Source organism: Protobothrops mucrosquamatus, unplaced genomic scaffold (genome assembly GCF_001527695.2).
Source record: "Protobothrops mucrosquamatus isolate PMUCROS unplaced genomic scaffold, P.Mucros_1.0 scaffold_115, whole genome shotgun sequence".
Lineage (NCBI taxonomy): Eukaryota > Metazoa > Chordata > Lepidosauria > Squamata > Viperidae > Protobothrops > Protobothrops mucrosquamatus.
This window is the reverse complement of record NW_015386191.1, coordinates 776,516-794,879: the sequence shown is the minus strand read 5'-3', so window position 1 is coordinate 794,879 and position 18,364 is coordinate 776,516. Positions and strand designations below refer to the sequence as shown.

At 39.7% G+C, this 18,364-nt stretch overlaps 1 protein-coding gene across 1 annotated transcript; it reads left to right on the top strand.

Moving 5' to 3' along the window:
* The first annotated feature begins 287 nt into the window (after window positions 1-287).
* On the top strand, window positions 288-16,725 carry LOC107287991 (acyl-CoA (8-3)-desaturase). The gene is made up of 11 exons (XM_015816565.1): window positions 288-571; window positions 3,636-3,746; window positions 6,626-6,823; window positions 7,423-7,524; window positions 7,613-7,741; window positions 10,453-10,510; window positions 11,081-11,157; window positions 11,642-11,739; window positions 13,534-13,630; window positions 14,639-14,847; window positions 16,170-16,725. The coding sequence occupies exons 1-11, from the start codon at window positions 323-325 to the stop codon at window positions 16,219-16,221; spliced, it is 1,380 nt and encodes a 459-aa protein (XP_015672051.1). The 5' UTR covers window positions 288-322; the 3' UTR covers window positions 16,222-16,725.
* The last annotated feature ends 1,639 nt before the right edge of the window (window positions 16,726-18,364 follow it).

The following is an 18,364-nucleotide window of genomic DNA, read 5'->3' as shown; positions in this document are numbered from 1 at the left end:
GCGGAAGAAACCCAGGAGGACTCGCAAGGTGGAACGCTTCCCAGGGGCGGGAGCGTTAATCAAATGTACGGAGGCGGCTCGGTTACATTGCTGTATAAAGTGAGAAGCCAGCGCTAAAGAGTGGCGCCGGAGAGCCAATGGTGTTTCCTAACAGCTTGACGGACCAATCAAGTGGCAAGGAGAGAGTTCCAAAACGAGGGGGGCTTGATTGAGCGCGCCCGATCTTTCCGCTGCTGAGCTGCTCGCGCTGCCTTGTCCGGGAATTGTGGTTTCGTCGAGGAGCTTCCCGTTGGAGAAGCGCGGAATTAACCCTGTGGGATAAATGGCTCCTCCGCTGCAGGATACCGGGGTGGAGGGTGGAGCGGGAGAGAAAAAGGCGAACAGGAGCGAAATCTGTTCACGCCGTTTTTTCACGTGGGAAGAAATCGGTCTGCGCACGGGACGGATTCAGCCTCATCTTAAGGAGAAGTGGCTTGTGATTGACAGGAAGGTCTACGACATCAGCAGCTTCTACAACCGGCACCCGGGGGGCTCCAGGGTGATTTCCCACTACGCTGGGCAGGATGCCACGGTGAGTACAGCTACGTCTCAGAGTGCTAGTTGAGCAAGGGAAGATCTGTTCCGTTGCTCTCGCTATCAGGAAATTTCTCCTTGATTCTCGGTTAGATCTCTCTCCGATAAGTTTTGGTTTATTACTTCTTGTCTAGGTTGGTTCTCTCCTTGAGTACTTTCCATCTATTGCTTCTTCTGCCTTCACGTGCTTGGGAGAATAGGTTGTTTCCCCCCCCCCCCCTTTCTGACAGCCTCTCAAATATTGGAAGACTGCTATTGTGTCATCCCTCATCCTTCTCATTGTTAGATTAGAAGACGTACATAGTTCCTGCAAACGTTCATCCTATGTTTTTTTTTTCCTCCAGCCCCCTACTCATCTTCGTTGCTCTTCCCTGCACTCTTTTAGAGCCTCAGCATTTTTTCTGTATGGTGGTGATCAGAACTGGATACAGTATTCCAAGTGTGGTCTTACTAATAAAGCAGTACTATCACTTCGTGGGATCTTGATTCAGTCTTTTTGGATCTTGAGCCTATCTTCTATAGAAAGTTACAGATTTCTTTCAATTTCTAAATTAAACTTAAATTTTAAAGAGAAATTTTGATTATCTCCCTGTCGTCATTAAAACAGAGCTCACTGGGAGATTAAGGATTCATAAAGTTGCTCTCTTTAGAAATAGTGCCCAGAAATATTCCTTGGAGATACAGATGGTTTTGCTTTCATAACCAGGACTTTTCATACCAGTTTCCCCCCTCTTGCAAATTTGGGTGGTTTCTAAACTATCTCTCCTTTCTCAGTATAATCTTTTTAAAGATTCATTTAAATAGTCTCCCAGCCAGGATTAGTGTCATCTTGGCAAAAATCATTTCATATAAACTAATTACTAATTGGTGTTTGACAAGTTTGACAAGTTATTTGAGTCAGCTCTCCTCATTAAAATGCTATTTTATAATTTTTGTCTTAATGTATAGTCTGTTATCGCTGTTTTAAAAAGTTAATCTGGCTTCACAGCACCTATGATGAATATAAAATTTATTGAAATCTAAGAGTAAGGTTTAGTAAAAATGTTTATGATCACAATGTAAGATATGCCATTATCACTTTTATTTTGAAAATGGTCTTGGGTAAGCTGATGTCTTAGGGTGTGATGTTTGTAGGGAATATTTTAAAATTATTTAGCTCCAGATTGATGCCCAGTATTTGTAATGTCAAGACTGGTTTGATCATATTTGAAGATTTTACTAATAAAGTATTTTTGACTGCTTGATTAAAATTTACATAGAGTACATATTTTAATTTCCTAATACATGATACATGAGGTAGAAGTATAATTGTAAGTATTGGCTATATGAAGAAACTTTGATTATAAAGTGCAATGTGATTTAATTCTAATAGAAAATACTTTATCAGCAAGATATTCAGATGACAGTGCTGATGTTTGTCTATGTTGAAAGAGTAGAAGTTACACTGAGAATATTTCTTTAGTTTTTAAAAAGCTTTCTTATTGGCTGTTTGGGAATGGAGATAGAGCATCCATATATATATATATAGATAGATAGATAGATAGATAGATAGATAGATAGATAGATAGATACAGATACAGATACAGATACAGATACAGATACAGATACAGATACAGATATATATATATACTAGCTGTACCCAGCCACGCGTTGCTGTGGCTCAGACAGGTTAAATGTTTTTACCTGTCACAGGTGTGACATCTATATAATAGTAGGTATATAAAAACACGCGTGTATTCAAATGCAACATTGTGTCAAAATTTCAAAGCAATCGGTGAAGAACCTTCGGAGATTTAAGATTTTGAACAAACAAACATTTACATTTTTATTTATAATATATATATATATATATATATATATATATATATATATATATATATATATATATATATATATATATTTGTTTTTTGAGGTTTTCACGGGTGTTTATATGTGAGTCTTTGGTCATTCGGGTTTTCTCCCGTGTAAGATTAGAAGTATCATAGCGACGTTTCGATGAAATCAACAGTTGTTAGTTTATTAAACAGTTGTTTTTATATTTATCCCGGTGTTCGACTACTTTTCTCATACATACATACATACATACATACATACATACATACATACATACATACATACAGTGTGTGTAGTAAGTGATGCATGTAATCATATGCAGGTATAGTTGATAATAACCTTCATAATGAGAAAGATTATTGTAAATGCATAATGGGAAGAATTGCAGAAAGATGCTATCTGCTGTCCTGTATGCTCCAAAGTGTCTTTTGCTTTTGAATCCAAGTGATACATGATCACATATGCTTATAGGAAAGTATTTGACCAATAGAAGAATTTGGCTGAACTTCTTAAAATTAGCAAATTAGATACAGGCACACATACATAAATATATACACATACATACCAAGTAATGGAGCCAAAACAGTAAGAAAGATGTGGTTACAGAGCATTTTCTATAATTCATTAAAAGAGATTTATTATTTTCAGGTTTCTGTGTAAGCTAAAAAAAGTTGTGGCTGCTTTAAAGAGGTGATATATTATGTCAACATGACTCTTTAAACAGCTACTAGTACTTTTGTGAGTGGAAAAAACAAACCGGCTTAAATGAATGGTGGCAAGCTAAATGAGATCCAATACAGTTCTTTCAAATCCTTTTTGAAACATGTATGACCATAACAGCCAGGATTTCTTAAAAGTGAATGTATATATGCTTTCGCTGCAGGATGTGTTTTAGAATGAGGTGCACAAGTTGAGATCCATGTGTCCCCCAAAACCTTGAATACAGTCTCTAAAGATCTCTGAAAATTTTAGCCAAAATTAATTAAAAATTATTAAATGCCAGTGATTATACCATTTTAATTCAAATTAAATATGAATGAAACCAAAACTTTGTGTACTAATTTTTGAATAATAACTCCTAGCTTACCGCTCAAACTCTGGATGCAATCAGTGGACACTGAAAAATGTATACCACTGTTTTAAATTTAACCTCTTTGTGACTACTTTTCACATTTTCATTTAAATCTGTGTTGCTCATTCTGCTTAATATTATAACTTTTCTCTCACAGGATGCATTCACAGCATTTCACCTGAATAAGGCTCAACCAACCAAGTATTTGAGTTCATTGCTGATAGGGGAACTGGCACATGATCAACCAAGTTCTGAGCCCAGCAAAAATGTAAGACATCAGAATCAGGAATGCAGATACATTTCTATACTTAAAAAAAATACTTTACAGTGCAGAGAAGATTAAAATCAGAATTCTGAGTGTATCTGTGTGAGCACAGGGAGGCCAGGGGAAGAGGATGTGTGGTACATGCAAGCGAAGGGCAAGAAGTGGGTGTAAGAGAGAGTGAAGAAAGGCTGTGATTAGAGCAGACTTAACCAATCAACTTGCAACCTTCCCTGCCTGCTTCCCCATTGACTTTGCTTATTGGAAGCCAGTAGGGAAGGTCACAAACGGTGGTCACATGACTGCAGAACATTGCAACAGGTCATAAATGCAAACTGGTTCCCAAGTGCGTTGCCATGGCTAGAACTTTGAAAACCAATCGTATGCCTCTTCATTCAGCGTCTTTGTAACTTTGAATATTCTTGAATGAATGGTCGTAACCTGAGGATCACTTCTATGCAGTACTGATAAACAGGGATTAGTGGATGGGAGACCATCAGTCCTGTTCACATGAAACAAAATATGATAAAGCTAATATACCTCACCCTTTTTTCTTTGCCTGATTGTACATCAGGCTGCCTTTGAAGAGTATCTGGACGCTGCAGCTAATCCAAAATGGGCAGGTTTTCTCCTTTCTTTAGTGTTATACCTATGAAACACAGCTGCTCTGAGAACTACACTAGTCCCCCTTAAGCTTTCAGGTACAATTCAAGATATTGATCATCATCTGTAAAGCCCTCCATTGCATAAGGTAGTATCCTTTCTCCTATTGTTTCTGCCCCAGATCTAGTAAAAAGGGCACGTTCTGGGTGCTTTTCTATTAAGCCATGTCATCTTGTTGGATCCCAGACTTGTGCCTTTTCAGTGATAGTACCTGTCCTATGCCTCTCCCTCCCCCCCCCCAACATTTCAATGACCTGTTAGCCTTCACAACATACTGAAGACCTGGCTGTTCCCAAAGGTATTTAGATCAGAGGGAAGATGAGCTGAGCTGCTGTTGATGGTTAACAGTTAACCATTCATCCTTGAGCAGTGGAGAGAGTTATGTTTGGGGATGTTGTTTGTTTTTAATCCTGTTAGTCAGGGCTTTTCAACCTTTTCACCGACTGTACCACTTTTAGGCTATGGCAATATTCGAGTACCACCTAGCAAGGTGTCAAAAACTTGATGACCAAAAAAAAAACAAAAAACCTGTTCAAAGTTGCAATTGCTCTGAAATGACTTATGACCATTTTTCACACTTATGACCATTGCAGCATGCCCAGGGTCATGTGATTTATATTTGGATGCTTGGCAACTGATTCACATTTATGATGATTACAGTGTTCCAGGGTCATATGATCCCTTTTTGCAACCTTTTGACAAGCAAAGTCAATGGCAGGGCTGCTAGTGGCCAAGTGCTAAGGCGGGACTTTCTTCCCTCCTTCCCTGCCTCCCTCTTTCTCATTCCCATCTCCTTCTGAAGGAAGAATTTGAAACCCCCCCCCCCCATATTTTCCCTCTTCCATAAATTCATCAAACAAGGAAAAGCCTCCAGAGACAGAAAAGTGAAGCTGCTGAGGGAACTAACTTAAAAACTAACTTTAAGAATTAGCTACTGGCTACAAAGGAAAGTTAATGAGTGCAGCTGGCACTTAAGGAAGAAAAAAAATGTAGTAAGTATTGGCTGCCGGCTAAGGCAGCCTCCCCAAATGGCTCCATTCAGAAGTAAAGGAATGCTACAGGCAAAATCCATTCAGGAGAAAAATACTTCAAAATCCCTTGCAGCAAAACTTACAGCTAACAATAGCAGAACAATAGAAGCCATCAGCCAAATAGAAATTGCCAAACACTCCTTAAGAACACAAAGCCCACATTGCACAAATCCCAGAACTTCAAAGTCACAAAAGCACATAAGAATCCTTCCACTCTCCATCTCCCTCCCTCCCTCCCTCCCTCCGTGTCTTACCTCCAGCTGATGCTACCTTTCTTCATTCCTCCTGGAGGGCAACCCCTCCCCTGCTGCATTTCTTGCCTGTTTGTTGCTGCCAGCACAGGTGGCTGCTACAGAAGTTGTAGATCGGCTCATGGCCGGCCTGCTTGGACTCCTTGATCTCCTCTCCTCTCCCCCCCTCCTCCTTCCCCTTCGATGCAGCTAGAGCTGACTCCACATCCTCCAGAGGCTGCTTCTTTTTTTCCCCTCTCCTGCCCAAACTGCCTCCTTTTATAGCTTCTCCTGTCTCCGCCCCTCCTCCTCCTTTCTCATGGGGGAGGGTGAGCCAGAAGTGAGCCTGGGGTGAGGCTCAGCCTCAGCCACTCTGCAGCTCCAGAGGACTCTCTCACAGTAAGTCCTTGCCTGCGCTGGCTCTTTCCCTCCCCCACTACACTTGGCTAGCAGGGCTGCGTACCACCTGCCACTCGTTAATGTACCACAAGTGGTATGTGTACCACCGGTTGAAAAGCCCTGCTGTAAGCCATCCAAAGTCATTTGTGTGAGATGGGTGGCTATATAAATAAACTCTGTCACTGAGTACTTTCTATGTGATGACCTGTTTTTAAAGCTTAAATAAGAGGAATGAGAACCGAGTAAGACTGTACAGTCAAATTATTTGTCTTGGCCCTCTGCAACCAGGTACTATCCAGTATTTCTTGTGGCTCTGAATTCTGGGAGTAGTGATTATATACAATGCAGTATAATATAATACAATACAAAATGAAATAAAAACACCATACAAACTAGGCAGCATCAAGGTGGTTGTCATAATCTAAAACAATACAAATTAAAAGCTTGGGGAATCACATTTTGTAGCTGACATTTCATATTATTATTTGTAGCCATGTAATGTATGATTATGGGACTAAGTAATTTTTTCAACTGGAATGACTACTTGTTGGGTTTTCCACAGCAATTGCTTGCCAAAGACTTCAGGGAGTTGCGGTCCACCGTTGAAAAAATGGGACTTCTGACACCAAATCCCCTGTTTTTCAGTCTGATTTTTCTTCATATTATATTGTTCGATATCGGTGCTTGGTTGACAATCTGGTATTTTGGCACATCTTCAATATCATTCTTCACGGGTGTTGCATTTTTTACTATTGCTCAGGTACGGTATGGACCTTGTCATGTAATAAGAATTGGTATCTTTTTCTATATATGTCTTAAAGTATTTAAAGTATTTCACACATTTCACTAAAGTGAGACACAAGATAAATAACTACAATAACACTAGATTTGGGAGGGGGTTTTCTGTACTGCAACAGCATTATTCTTTATGTCACATGACATAAAATCTTAGCATCTGGGATATTTCCATACAGCTTTGCAATTTAATGGCAGTATAGTTGGCACCTGGTTACTGTTTTGAAGTCACAATCAAATTACAAGTTGATTAATTTTGCTAAATGGGCCCGGAATTTTCATTCCTAAAGTGATACAGTTGTAAAATGCAATGTCATGTGACTGCATCTCTTAGTGACAGCAATCCTGGCCATTAAATAGACAGTCCATGGTCCAAATGCAATCCCTAGACAGGGACCGATTAGGTTCCAGATCTCTTTTCAACAGATTAAAAGTTGCAGGTTTACAGAATCTTATTTTATTTAACATGAATATCTCCCTGAAATGTGTTTAATGTATTGATTTAGTTCTGAATTGTACAGTATATGAAATTAACTTTATTTTTAAAAAAGTATTTTTTTTCAGGCCCAACTGTCCTGGTTCCAACATGATTTGGGTCATCTTTCAGTCTTTAAAACATCCAAGTGGAACCATCTTATCCATAGGATGGTCTTGAGTCTACTGAAAGTAAGTGTCCTGACCTTTAGGGAAGCTTTCCTTTTTGTCATCCTACGAGGTTAAAGTCTGCTTTGTTCTTCTATCTCCTTTCTTCTAGGGACTTCCAGCCAGTTGGTGGAATACTTTGCATTTCCAGCATCATGCCAAACCGAACTGCTTTCGTAAAGACCCCGATCTCAACATGCATCCCATTGCGTTTGCCCTGGGGGAGAAACTAGCTAGAGAGGTATATTTGTGGAGTGCATATTGTTGAAAAGCAATTTTAGAAGAGCTAATAGAAGACACTGAAGGCAATAAATCTTCATTATCTGTGTTTTGTATTTGCTAAACCATTTTGTTGTTTTTACTTTTTCTTTTAAACCTAATTTGTTTTATTTACTTTTACAGGATCTTTTTTTTTTAATTTATTGTTACGGGTCCTCATTTAGCAACCACAATTGGTTGCTAAGTGAAACCACAACTGTATTTAGGATCTTACTTCATCTTTCCTTTAGGTTTTAACATTTGCAGGTAGTCTTTGTTTAGTGACCACTATTGGAGCCAGCCACTTGGTTGTTAAACAGAATGGTCACTAAGTAAAACTGAAGTCGTGCTTATGATCTTGCTTCAGTTCTCCTTTGCTTTATAGACCTCCAAAAGTTGTAAATGCAAGGATTGGTCACAGAGATGGAGTTTGAGATATTACGTGAAGCGTGCATAAGGCTGCAACTTTTAGTTACAAATCTGTCTTTTTTGTCTCTCTTCATGATGATCGTGATCATGAGGTATTAAACTTCTATGCCACCTAATTCTCAAGGACTCTGGGCAGCTCACAGTATTCAAACAAATTACAGTAAAATTAAACAATAAAATAAAGATAAAAATGTCAAGTGCTATGAAGTGAGAGGTCTCCCTCACCGAAGGCCTGGGTAAAGAACCAGATCATCAATAACCCTTCTTAACAACAGCAGAGTAGGGGCCATCCATATCTTGAGGGGAAGCTCCATTCCAGAAGGCAACCTCTGCTACAGAGAAGACAGACTTCCAGAGTTCTGAAAAGTGGCATTGTTTATTTGAAGGAACCTGGAACATGCCAAATTGACTGGGCAAATATTATAAGAGACAGGTGGTCCTTTAGGTAGCCAGGCCTTATGCTATGTAGGGCTTTATAGGTAACAACCAACACTTTGAATCACACTCAGAAGCAAACCAGCAAGCAGTGCAGCTTGCAAAGCAGAGGTGTTACATGGGCATACCAAGGCAAGCCCATTACTGCTTATGCTGCCACATTCTGGATCACTAAACACTGGGCGCTATCTAACAAAATGAAATTCTACATTTAGGCAAGAAAAACCAAATGTACAGGTATAGTATAGAGAGTACCTTGCTCAATAGTAGTAACTGTGAGAGGGACCTCGGAGTCCTAGTGGACAATCACTTAAATATGAGCCAGCAGTGTGCTGCAGTTGCCAAAAAAGCCAACACAGTGCTGGGCTGCATTAACAGGGATAGAATCAAGATCATGTGAAGTATTAATACTACTTTACAATGCCTTGGTAAGGCCACACTTGGAATATTGCATCCAGTTTTGGTCACCACGATGTAAAAAAGATGTTGAGACTCTAGAAAGAGTACAGAGAAGAGCAACAAAGAGGATTGGAGGCTAAAACATATGAGGAAAGGCTGCTGGAATTGGGTATGTCTAGTTTAACGAAGAGAAGGACGAGGGGGGACATGATAGCAGTGTTCCAATATCTCAGGGGCTGCCACAAAGAAGAGGGAGTCAAGCTATTCTCCAAAGCGCCTGAAGGCAGGACAAGAAGCAACGGATGGAAACTAATCAAGGAGAGAAGCTACCTAGAACTAAGAAGAAACTTCCTGACAGTTAGAACAATTAACCAGTGGAACAACCTGCCTCCAGAAGCGATGAATGCTCCAACACTGGAAGTTTTTAAGAAGGGACTGGACAGCCATTTGTCCAAAATGGTGTAGGGTTTCCTGCCTGGGCAGGGGGTTGGACTCGATGACTTCCAAGGTCCCCTCCAACTTTATTATTATTATTATTAGTTAAAACTGCCAGCTGAGGAGCCTTAAAGGAGTATCTTCTCTATTCTTCAAGGGCAGCACCATGTTGATAGCTTTAGAGTAGTCAGGCTATGAGATGACTAGGGCATGAGTGACTGTCTGAAGGTTTTCTCCCCCCCCCCCCCCCCGATTTAGGAAAGGGCACAATTGGTGCCTCAAATGGAGTTTCCCAAAGACCTTCCTAGCCACAGTTGGCACCTGCTGTTCGATCAGGAGCTCCAAGTCCAGGTAGACCTCCGGATTGCATCCTAACCTTGAAGGGTAAAATGATACCCAAAGAAGATAAAAGGTGGAATATTATTTCCAGATCTGGGCAGTGCAAACACCCACAGCCACTCAGTCTTAGTAGGATTTAAGTTACCCATTCTTCCTTCACTTGTGTTAATTGCAGCTGATTCAGAGAATGTAGTGGCACAGGCAGCAATGGGTACAATAGCGGTAGGTTCGCATCGCATCATTGTTATATGAGCTATACTGGCTTTCAGTAGGCTTCTGGGTGCAATTCAAGGTAACTTGAAAACTTTTTTATCTTCCTGCCTGGCCTGAAGGCTTCAGGAGTCATAGCGATGGCTCTGTTGTATCATTCCAAGAGACAAAATACGAGATTGTGGACTTAGGAAGATTTTAGGAGCAAAAATAATATTTTAGCTTTATTACTTAGAAAAAGGTTGTCTTAAAAGAGTGCAGTAAACCTCTGCAAGATTTAAGGCATCCATTTACCCCTCCAAACACGCAACATCTGAACATTTTGGCCCTGCTCACATTAGGCAGCTGCCCACAGTCCATGGGTCACACTAACATAAATTATGAAAGGAGCATGAGGAAATAAATCTCTGTTGCTTGAATGAACTACTAATGTTCCTTTCTTCATAGCTTGGATTGCAGAAAAAGAAGTTCATGCCTTACAATTACCAGCACAAGTACTTCTTCTGTAAGTACCTCTGTCACAGAAAAATACCACATATCCATTATTTACAATAACTGCACTGCCTCTCCTGATTTGTAGAACGGAGCTATAGGTTACAGCATCTAAAATAGTGAATTTGCAAATCAAAAGCTATAAGATAACCAGAGAAGACTTATATGTTGGGATCCAAGATGAAAATGAGAATTGATAGTGTCGTGTCATAAGAATTTGGGAATAAAGACAAAAGGTAACATCAGAAATGGAGAGTAAGAAGGTGACAAATTATATGCTGATTTATGAAGATTGATTTGATATGAGAAATTAAAGATGCTGAATTATCACAACAGGAAAAGATAAGCTTGAGAGAAGATATAGTAATAAGTACTTTATTGCCTACTGAAACATTAGTTTTTGAATTCATTAAATTGATCTATGAAAAGAACATAGTTCTGAAATACGAACAGAAGTATAAACCAAATAAGGAGAAAGTATAGGATGCAATATAGCAATTATAAGTTGGTCAGAAGAAATAAGGCAGAAGAGCAAGTATGCATGTTTTTAAAGAGATGCATATTTCTTTTCCTTGTTTAACAGTAGTGGCACCGCTTTTACTTGTTCCCTTCTTCCAAATCTCCATATACCACTTTACCATCAAACGCAAAGAATGGGTGGTAAGTATGCCTACCTAGGGATGTACACAAATTAGGAAAGCATGTTTTGTTTCAGACCTTCTACATGTCACCATGTTTTGGAAATTCTGTTCAGCTACTTTGATCAGCTCCAGTTTGACAGAACTGAAACCTAGAATACTTTGGTTACTCCCAGTTTCAGATGAAACAAAATCTCAATAGGACAAGTGTTTGGGGGGAGGGGGGCTGGTGTTCTTTATCCCATTGCCCTCCCACTTCCAGCATATTTTTCTCCCTTGGCTGATGGGCAGCTGATCTAGCATGGTATGTCCCACTGGCCAACTCTGTCCCAGTCAGCTGTATTTACATCCATGCTTGGAGTGAAATAGTTCATGTGTGGACTATTTTGCCTATTCCCCATTCTCCAAAAGCCTATCCTGCTAGTGGGAGCTTATTTTATATGAAATATTGTTGCATAGGATTACTTATAGAAAATACTATCTTTTCTCTGTTTCTTCTGAAATAGGATCTAGCCTTGATTCTCATTTACCAGATCAGAGTCATCCTTGTCTACTTACCCATTATGGAATTTAAAACTTTTATGGCATTCTACTGGCTGAGCAGGTAACACCAACTTTAATTTTGTATTAAATAATTATCATCAACTACTGATAAAATACCACCCATGAAACAGAAGTGCCATATGACCACATTCTGTACCATTGGAAACTTCCAAGTGGTTTTCAGGGACAGCTATGGCATAAATAACTATGAGAAGGCCTTCCTGGTGCAGAAATGGGCATAATTGGTATACAAGGTAAACCTGTGTAAAAGCCTTCCTAGTCTAACAACAAAGAACAACTAACAACGTGTTCTTTGAGCTGGAGCTGAGTGTCCAGGATACCCACCAAATTGTGTACTAGTTACAACTTGGAGAAGTTCAGCTCCATTCAGAACCTCAGGCAGAAAATCCCCAGAATTAGAAAGTCCATGTACCCACAACCATTTTAGGGTTGAGGTTAACTCTGCCCCCCCCCCCTGAAACTTCCACAGCCTGTAGGCACTGGGGAAACATCTTGACAACATCATTCAGCCAATCAAGGATTAAAATATTCAGCAGAGTACTATCAATGTATGGATGACATCTGACTCCCTGGTGACAGATGAACATCTTACTCCAAAGTGGCACATTGCTCAGTAGCTTTACTGAAAACTTTTGAAAAGTCAAACATACAATTTATGTGTATTCATTATAACAAACTGCTTTCATTCCATCTTTAATGTTCAACTACTTTTTTTATGAGGAAATTTTATTGGTTTTTCCATTTTTACATAAAAGTGCTTGAGAAACAACGTGGTGATTGGGCTATCAATTATCCTAAAACAAAACCATACATATATCACACAAATTAATTCCTTTGACGTTCCCTCTCTGTTTCCCACATATTATTTTACCAATTAAAATTATTACATTTGTAAAAAAAAAGCTCAATCAATCCAATCAATCATCAATCACATTTCAATTATAAGAATCCAAATCCTGTTTTTAAGCTTTACTATTTTGAAAATTACCATATTCCAATTAAGCTTATATTAGCACTTCGGGCATCCCTCATTTCTCTTTTCCCTATCATAATGATTCTATCTAAAGTAAATATATTATTTCAAACAACAACATCCTTACTTTTTTTTATATATAACCTATTGCTTAAACTAATACATCATTTATTAATACTATTACTTCTCTTATCACAAATACCTCCTCTTCTCCCTCTATTACAAAATAGTTATCTTGGTTAAAATGAAGATATCAGTCCAAAAGAACACATTTCTGTCTATTTTAAATATATATTCTATCAATGAATTAAGTAACATTTACTCCTCCAACTACTTATCATCTCTAATACCCAATATTGTTACAAAAAATATCCTTTTAGAAAATCACCTATTTCATTTGTCATTAAAACAATCCAAACATCAACAATCTTTTTAACCCATTCAGTGGAATTTTTAAACCTAACTCTAGCTTTCTTTCTATACCAAGCTGGTTTCCATAATAAAGCCTCTGCATCATCAAACCTCAACATTTGAGTAGACCTATTTCTCAATAAATCAAAATAGTCAAAGTTCTCTTCTCTTTCTTGGCCTTACGGAATTAGCTCGGCCTGCAGGGGGAGCCGCCACTCCACCGCAGCTGAGCAAAAGCCTCCTCAACGGTGGTCGCCCTTCCAGGGCAATTTAAGACCCGCATAAGGGTCTACTGGCGGAGAGAAAACAGCCAACGAAGAGCTACAGCTCTTCGTATGGCTGAGCCTGCCGTGAACCAGAAGCGGAAGTCAATGATCAACTACTTCTGTAGTACTATGTGAAAGGGTGCCTAGCAAAAAAAATAATTTGACACTATATTGGACTTTGCAGATTTCTGGAAGCAGCTTGGTTTATCTGGGTTTCACAAATGAATCACATTCCAATGAATATTGACTATGACACAAACATGGACTGGGTATCTACCCAGGTAAGTCTATTTCCTCTTGTTCAAAGCATTGATTTTCGAGACTGAGCATAGAATAATTTGGGAAACTGATGCCAAATTGTGGGTAGGAGAAAGGTTTGAATCTTATATTTTCCCAATATGGCAGTCCTTCAATTCATGCAATCTGGTAAGCTGGGGGAGTAAAATATTTTTTTNGGGGTCGCCAGCCGGCATTGTCTGGCCGATGGCACTCTAAGGAGGCCCTCTCTGTGGGAGCGGACTGGTCGAAGGGAGGTGTTTGGTAGGAGGCGGTCTTGCAAATACCTAGGTCCATTGCCATGGAGCGCTTTAAAAGTTGTTACTAACACCTTGAAGCGCACCCGGAAGGCCACCGGCAGCCAGTGCAGCTCGCGCAAGAGAGGTGTTACATGGGAGCATCTAGAGGCCCCCAAAATCCCCCGCGCAGCCGCATTCTGAACTAGCTGGAGCCTCCGGGTGCACCTCAAGGGGAGCCCCATGTAGAGAGCATTGCAATAGTCCAGGCGGGAAACAACGAGGGCTTGAGTGACTGTGTGTCACTTTATGGATCTGGAAGAGGACGATAGAGAGGTAGAAATAAATAAAATTTATAGAATAAATTACAGATGTGGTATATGGAGGAATGCCCCTAGAGAGGTTTTAGTGCATTTTGTCAGATATTTGACAACTGCAATGAGATTATTATGTGCCCCAAAATGGAAAGGCTAGTCACTACCCAGTGTGGAGGAATGACTGGTGAAGATGATGAAACCTGTGGAAATAGGCTAAATTAACTTCATTGATTAGGGGGAAAAAAACCCCACAGCATCTACATTTATGGCTGACTGGAAACCTTATAGATCTTTTGCATAAAATGGGAGAAATGCATTATGATTTGTGGTTTTGATGATTAGAAAAAAAATTGGATAATAAAAAAAATGACTTCTTTGTAGTATTGTGAAATTGTACCTATATTTGCTGCAAAAGAAATTGGGAGCTCTTCTTTCTTTTTCTTTCTTTTTTCTTTATTAGATTGTGTTTAGTTCTTATGTTGTCTTTACATCTTTTAATCAACTTTATTTTTTAAAAAAACAAACTTTTTTATTTTTCTACAGCCTTTTTCCCACAATGCCTCGCCACAACTATAGTAAAGTGGCTCCTCTTGTGAAATCCCTCTGTGCCAAATATGATGTTTCCTATCAGAGCAAGCCCCTCCTTACAGCCTTTGGAGACATTCCGCGGTAAATATGGCAATAAGTTTATGACCAAAAAAAGAGTAATTGGCTTGGGTAAACAGTTAATCAGCTGAAGTAGCTAAAGCAGACATGTCAAACACAAGGCCCGGGGGCCAGATGCGGCCTGTGAAATGGTTTCATGTGACCCGCAAAGCCATCCTGGAAACAGTGAGGGAACGGACCCCACTGCCTTGGCCCAGGCCCAGGCCAGCCGGGAGCCAATGTACAATTTTGTGGTGGCCATCTTGGCACTTGCCCCGGTGGACCATGCCTTGGCACTTGTCCCAGTCCCACCCCCTTCTGCCAGAGATCCTTAGATCTGTCCCACTCCTGCCCAGGCCCCCACAGGCACCCTTGACGCGAATGATGTAGAACTAGCCACGCCCACCCAGTAGGCCACACCCATTCCATCCACGCCCACCCGGTAGGCTGCACCCACTCTGGCCACACCCACCCAGCCCCCCAAGGGCAACTGCAATGCTGATGCAGCCCTCAGTGAAATTGAGTTTGACACCCCTGAGCTAAAGGGACAACTGATCAAAGCTAAATTGATGTCTCCAGGACATGGTCTATATCAGGGGTAGTCAACCTTGGCTCTTTTATGACTCGTGGACTTCAACTCCCATCCACTCCCAGAATTCCTGAGCCAGCTATGCTGGCTCAGGAATTCTGGGAATTGAAGTCCACGAGTCATAAAAGAGCCAAGGTTGACTACCCCAGTCTATATAGTGGGGGCAGATCAAGGACACCTAGCCCATGTTTCATTGTGAGGTGCATAATAAAGGCAACTCCTTGAAATCTGGAGTTTTGCTAGGCAGTAGATACCTGATAATAAGAACTGCAATAGCACCATAAATCAATTAGATAGTAATGGCTATATGATCTTGAAGTCTTATTGTAACAAATCATCTTTAGAGCGTGATGTAAAACAGATGACTTACCAGAACAAGAAATTCCAGAATCTGAGATCTGGTTCTTTGCATCCTCCAGCTATGTTTCTGATGGGAATGAAAAACAACATATATTCTCACATTACCTTAGTGGTTAGGTAAGATCAGGGCAAAACTAGAATTGTCCTTGGGAAATGATGGTCAGAATGCCTGTTCCTTCACATTTGGGAAGCAATCATTGTGCCACAAGTGGAAATTTTCCCTCACCCAATTGCAGTGGGAAAAGACTCTTCATGTATACAGATAATGTGCACAGAGGTGGCGATCAAAGGAATGTAAGGGGGTAACAAAGATGTTGAAAGATTGGGAAGGCACATATTATGATACATCTCTGTCTCCCCTCTCTGTATAATGAAAGAACTGTACACTGTCTTACAGATCTCTTAAGGTCTCTGGAGATGCCTGGCTTGAAGCATATCTGCATGGATAAACATTTTGAGAATGAACTCCATCCCAATGAAGATGCATCACACACTAGAGGGCAGCTGGTGGACTAAGGAAGAATGTGGGGTCTAGTGAGTGAATAGGCTAAGCGATAGCTTTGCTGGGATGGGATAATTGTGGTACTTTACTTCATCCTCTGTACAGTGTTTCCTTGAATCTGTATTCTGTTTGTACTATGGCATTTGGTGGATATGTGAAAGGTGAATTAGTACTCTTGTATTTCACTTGCTTCTATGAGATTGAAACTTGGCTTTTTTCTTGTTTGGGGGAAGGGGGAAGGTTATCAGACGGGAGAGGTGAAGAGTTTAGAATAGAAGGATGAAATAATGAGAAGAAAGAAGATAAAAATACAGTTGGTGAATAAGATGTTACATGTTACTTGAAGGACAGCTTGAAGTTTTAGGATAGCTTGCAAGGTCCAGTGTCTCTTAAAAGGAAAGAGCAAAATTCTTAGAGCAGTTAAAACTTCACAGTTGGGTATTTGAAGTTTTGAGTCTTCAAAAATGTTGCAAAAAAAAAAAAGAATATTAGTTTGATTGGTTAGATTTCTAATGTTCTTAAGAAGGAGAAAAAGCAAGTGAATCACTAGGTCTACTACTCAAACCCCTCCTAACAAAATGTGGGTTTACCTAGGAAGGTATAAATTAAGTCTTTTTGTACACTGATAGCCGTTCTGGTTTATCGAAGGTAAGACAGTTTCAGGGTACAGTATAGAATTTGGTCTTTGACACTGGGTGGAGGTACCGTTAAAAACTCGAAGTAGTCTTTATCGTGTCAACTATCTCAGGTGAATGCAGATTCAATGCAGACCTTTTAGCATACACACTTTTTACAGTGTATGTTAGAAGGAAGGATGATTCTTCCACCATATTGTGGACCACAGCCTCTGGAAAGTTAAGACCTGAGGTCATGACATTTGTCTGGCACAGGATTGATTGAAACAATTTCTTTCTTAAATATATGTTTATTAATGTGTGATTGATGCTCTTTGAACCTTTAGCACAGTTCTCTAAGATGTACACTACATCATGTGTACCTATTTTATTTATTTGAATCTTTTAATATATTTCATGAACTGATTTCACGATGTGTGCATGATTGTCTTTTTATTCAATAGTATAAACTGGAGCAGGAATGGAAAGCTGAAACTTCCTTATGAATTTGGATAATATTTTAATTTCCTTGAAATATATTAAACACCAAAACGTGGGGAACATGGAAAAATGAAGACATAGTTATCCCAATATCTAAAAGCTTGCTCCCATACAACTGATTGCACTGGAGCAGATTATCATTGCACAACTGCTCTGGGATAACAATCTCAGTTACTGTAGTGAAACAATAAATAGGCAAAGAAGCTGACGCTATAGACATGTAATTACTGTGTATAAATTATTTTTAAAGAGGGATTTGTCATGAGTTTAAAATGGATCTCATCTGCAAAAGTAGAAGCAAACATAATACCACATAAGTCTATAAGTTCTTTAGCTTCAAAAGTCATAGTTATATAACTACTTGAACAGGTAATCCTTGTTTAGGGACTCAATTGGTGACTGTGTGCAGTTATCACAATAATGAAAAAGTAACTTTTATGACCAGTCCTCGCATTTTTAGGTCAGAAAAGCTGAAGTGAGGTAATAAACTCAGTTGCAGTTTTACTTAGCAACTGCTTCACTTAACAATCAAGTTTTAATTCTAGCCACTAAATGAAGACAACCTGTACTGATGAGGGCAGAAAGCTTCTCTGTCTGATCCATGCTCCCAAAAAATACAGGTAGTCCTCGGCTTGCAAGTTTGTTTAGTGACTGTTTAAAGTTACAACCGCACTGGAAAAAGTGACTTATGACTGTTTTTCACACTTACAACCATTGCAGCATCCCCATAGTCACATGAGCAGTGTCCCTCGGTCATGTGATCACCTGCAACCTGATAAGTAAAGTCAAGGGGGAAGCCAGATTCACTTAACAACCATGTTACTAACTTGAACAAGTGCAGTGAGTCACGTAACAGCTGTGGCAAGGAAGATTGTAAGGTGGGGTAAAACTCACTTAATTGTCTCACTTAGAACAGATTTTGGGCTCAATTGTGGTTGCAAATTGACTCCCTATAGACATTTTACAAGCAGGTAG

Coding starts and splice junctions, on each gene's coding strand:
- LOC107287991 (XM_015816565.1), top strand. CDS start 323: ATGGCTCCTCCGCTGCAGGATACCGGGGTGGAGGGTGGAGCGGGAGAG. Junction 3,747..6,625: donor GTTCTGAGCCCAGCAAAAAT/GTAAGACATCAG, acceptor GGTTTTCCACAG/CAATTGCTTGCCAAAGACTT. Junction 13,631..14,638: donor TGGACTGGGTATCTACCCAG/GTAAGTCTATTT, acceptor TTTCTTTATTAG/ATTGTGTTTAGTTCTTATGT.